General features: G+C 32.5%; 1 protein-coding gene across 1 annotated transcript in view; it reads right to left on the bottom strand.

Moving 5' to 3' along the window:
• Positions 1–4,330, bottom strand: part of LOC107700265 (guanylate cyclase soluble subunit beta-1-like) — a 27,661-nt gene that overhangs the window by 22,186 nt on the left and 1,145 nt on the right. Inside the window, exons 3-5 of the mRNA XM_016501870.1 lie at positions 2,983–3,083; positions 2,608–2,726; positions 963–1,160 (exon numbers count right to left, since the gene is read on the bottom strand). Coding sequence (XP_016357356.1) covers positions 963–1,160; positions 2,608–2,726; positions 2,983–3,083 — 418 coding nt within the window. The remainder of the gene's footprint in view (positions 1–962; positions 1,161–2,607; positions 2,727–2,982; positions 3,084–4,330) is intronic.

The following is a 4,330-nucleotide window of genomic DNA, read 5'->3' as shown; positions in this document are numbered from 1 at the left end:
AGAGACAGAGAGAGAGAGAGTGAGGGAGAGAGAGAGAGAGACAGAGAGAGAGAGTGAGAGACAGAGAGACAGAGAGAGAGAGAGTGAGAGACAGAGAGACAGAGAGACAGAGAGACAGAGAGAGAGTCTGGGGGATGATTAGCTCTTATTGGCTGAGGGGGATTTAGTTGAAAAATATGGCCGAGACTGAAGTGAGGTGACAAAGAATAAACCGCAGGGAGTTCATCATAATGTTGTTTATCGATGAGCCTCTCTCGGTGAGAACGAGAGAAAATCTACCTCCAGTCATGTTTAGATGATTGCAGAATTTAGCACGCACATTACTGTTTGTTTGTCTTATTTTTATATATTTATACATGTTAATATATATATAGATTAAGATTATACGTGTATATATATATATATATATATATATATTTTATAGAGTAAGATTATACGTGTATATATATATATATATATATATATATATTTAATGTATATATATATATATACTTTTAAGAATTTCTTAAATTTAAACATGTTATTAAAAGAAGTCTCTTTTGCTCACCAAGGCTGCGTTTATTAAAAAGTAATATTGAGAAATATTATTACTAATATTATAATTAATTTAAAAGTTCGGTTTTCTCATTCAGTCTTATTTGAATATATTATACATGTTATTATATATAGATTAATTCATTTAAAAGTACAGTTTTCTCATCTAGTATATTGTAAAATGTTTATTCTTGTGAATTTTCAGTATCATTACCGCAGTCTTAATTTTCACGTTTATTATTATCAATGTTTTATTTATGATTCTTTAATGAATAGAAAGTTCAAACAGCATTTATTTGAAACAGATTATTTTTTTTCGTCTTTTCTGTCACTTTCAGTCAATGTAATGCATCCGTGCTGAATAAAAGTTCTAAGTTCTTTTCAAAAAAATCTATCTCTATGGGAGGACGCTCACAGCACAAGCAGACCTTCATCTCAATCTCAGTTCCATGAATCTGCTGCGCAACCGTCTTGATGATCCCAATGACGATGTCCTGAAGACCCTCTCTCTCAGAGTAATAGTGCAGAATGAGGTTGTTCCCTCGCTCCGCATCCGTGCAGCGGAAGGAGGGCGCGCGCATGCCGGGGTAGATGGTGCCTAGATGATCATGCAATGCATCCAGATTCTGAAGGAGAGAACAAGCTGATCTTAATGTGATGATGCAAAGAGCAGATTGCTGCTAAGCTGAACTGAGTGAGTATGAGGAAAAGCAGTGAAAAGCGGTTATCTAGTTTGCAGTTTGCAAAATGCTACTCAATATTTAAAGTAGTGAAATCAATCTACCCAATTGAAAAAGTGGTCAGCAACAATGAAGTTAGGCACACCTAATAAAGCAATAAGCCCCGTGAAGCCGCGGTTTACAGTGAATTTATAACAGCTAAGGAGCGTTGTTAGGTGCAACGCGAAGCGGAGCCTTAGCTGTTATAAATTCACTGTAAACCACGGCTTCACGGGGCTTATTGCTTTTATAAAACGTTTATTCCATATACGTAGTAAGGTTTCACAAAATAAAACGGAGCAAATAAAGTGTAATGATATTAATAAAAACAGTATTCTTCCACCAAACAATGTAGCTCCTCAGAAACAGTTGTGGTTGCTACAAAGTGGTTGCCGAGCAACACACAAACATAAACAAAGGTGTATGTTACTTTGTAGAGTCATTTACAACAGCTTTGAACGTGGCTCAGCCAATCAGAATCAAGCACCGGAACTCTCCGTTTTATAAACACAGATTTGCAACTAACCATAAATTTACACATACAATAAAGTGCAGTATTTAATTAAATTAATATTTAAACAAATAAATATAAATATAAAAATATATTATTACAATTATAATAAATATATATAAATATTTAATATATATGAAAATCAAAGTGTCTCTGTTTTTAAAGTTACTCCCTAACAATAATTTTTAATTTCACTATAGAAAAAGCGGTAACACTTTAAGGTTCATTAGTTAACTACTTTGGTTAACATGAACTAAGCATGAACAATACTTCTACAGCATTTATTAATCTTAGTTCATGTTAATTTCAGCATTTACTAATGCATTATTAAAAATAAAATTTGTGCTTGATAACATTAGTCAATGCACTGTGAATTAACACGAACAACTGTATTTTCCTTAACTAACATTAACAAAGATTAATAAATACTGTAATAAATGTATCGTTCATTTTTGTTCTTGTTAGTTAATACATTAACTAATGGAACCTTATTGTAAAGTGTTACCGAAAAGCTGTATGGAATTTTTCACAAAATGAAAAAAAGTTCTATAATTTACATTATTGCTTCACAAATTGGTCACAAAAAACAACAAAAGGACATTAAGGATTAATTAAAAAAATATATCTGATGATGTTATTGTCACTTATCTGCACTAACACACAACATGTCATTTTTATTGTTCAATCTAACAAAATAGCTTGAGACTCTTATTATTTCTAACTCTTCTAAAACTCAGCACACTACATGCAATGTGTGAAATAGAGAACAGACAGTGTTGCTCGTGTCACTTTCTCAACATTGCTGCTGCTGATTTTTGGGTGATAAAAACAGTAGCCTCTTACTTGTAAGAATTCACGGACATTGGAGCCCAGCACTCGGAGGATCGTGTCATAACCAGACTCCTGACAGAACTCAAAGAACATTTTCCCAAACATTTGCAAGATGCATCCGGCATCCATTTCTAGCGGAGAAGAAACCATATTTAAATCAACAGGCAAGAGAAAAAATGAAAAGATTTTTCAATTTAAACTATGTAATTTTTCTGCATTTCATTGTATAATACCAGTTAATCATGATGTTGTTCTCTCACAACAGAACATTTCTAACAGGCCACTTCTGAATTCTAAACCACTTCATAAGTAAATAAATCAATTTGATTTAGGTTTTAGCAAATGATTACCTCCATCTTTCCAAAACTACAACAAAAACAACCTTACTTAGCACTTTGCTTGCAGCAGCCACAAGGTCGTATGTTTTTGCATCTTCATAGATAATTCTGACCAGAAACTGTCCTTCTACATCAACCTGAGCCTCCCTCCTGAAAGAAACATACATATTAAAAAACATCAAGGATTTCCTATTACATCATTAAAACACTTTTAAAATAAAAAATACTTTTTTAAAATAAAATAATAATGGTAACACTTTGCAATAAGGTTCATTAGTTAACCTCATTAGTTAACATGAACTAAGAATGAACATACTTCTACTGCATTTATTAATCTTAGCTAATTTCAGCATTCACTAATGCATTATTAAAATGACAAGTTGTGCTTGTTAACATTAGTTAATGCACTGTGAACTAACATGAACAAACAATGAACGACTGTATTTTTCTAAACTAACATTAACAAAGATGCATAAATACTGTAGGACATGTATTGTTCATTCATGTTAGTTAACACTTTAATGTTAGGGTTGCAAAAAGGTGGAAAATTTCCAGTAAATTTCAGAAACATTCCAGGAATTTTTTTTTTGAATATTCCACGGATTTTTGGAAAATTACCGGAAATGTTCCACCCCTTTGCAACCCTAATGTTAACAAATGACACCTTAAAGTATTACCATAATAATAATAATAATAATAATAATAATAATAAATTAAATAAAAATGAACTAAAATGTTTATTTACAATTTTTGGACTCCAAGGTAATTATATACATATATTTTTATCTGAGCAAACTGAAAAAGAACATTTAATAAAAGCATGAAGATTGTTAGAGTCAGGCCAAAATGTGATATGCTTGGCCATATTACTAAACTGAGCTGAAAAATATAAAAATCAGCATTGACCGAGAATGATGACCACAGAGAAGTTTAGCCAAAAAGTCACGGTATATCAACAAGGGTTAAAACACTTGTAAAACACAACCAAAAAATAGAAATAGAAACATTAACCATGTCTTGTGCAGTGCACTGCGAGATGCTGCTAACCTTGTGATAATACTAAACCTCGCTGGAAAAATAACTACTTTACTGCTGCCAGAACACTGAGTGAGACTCAAGCCCATGAGCCTAAACAGGCTCTAAAACATTTTTACATTTAGCACAGCTGTGACCTGCTCTTATTAAAAGTCACGTCAAAGAGATGGAGGAAGTTAAATAAAGCTCAGCTGTTTGTGCAAGAGGAAAAAGTTGAACACGTGTGACCTCACATACGTGATTTCTCATGCTCTGAATTAATGAAAAAGAGCATCTGGTAGGATATCGCAATATACTGTGCTATAGATATCACAATTTTGTCAATAATACACTAATGATGGTCACACACTCACACACACACA

Source organism: Sinocyclocheilus anshuiensis, unplaced genomic scaffold (genome assembly GCF_001515605.1).
Source record: "Sinocyclocheilus anshuiensis isolate Anshui unplaced genomic scaffold, SAMN03320099.WGS_v1.1 scaffold326, whole genome shotgun sequence".
Classification (NCBI taxonomy): domain Eukaryota; kingdom Metazoa; phylum Chordata; class Actinopteri; order Cypriniformes; family Cyprinidae; genus Sinocyclocheilus; species Sinocyclocheilus anshuiensis.
Note: the sequence above shows the minus strand (reverse complement) of the source record. Positions and strands in the feature narration are given on the sequence as shown.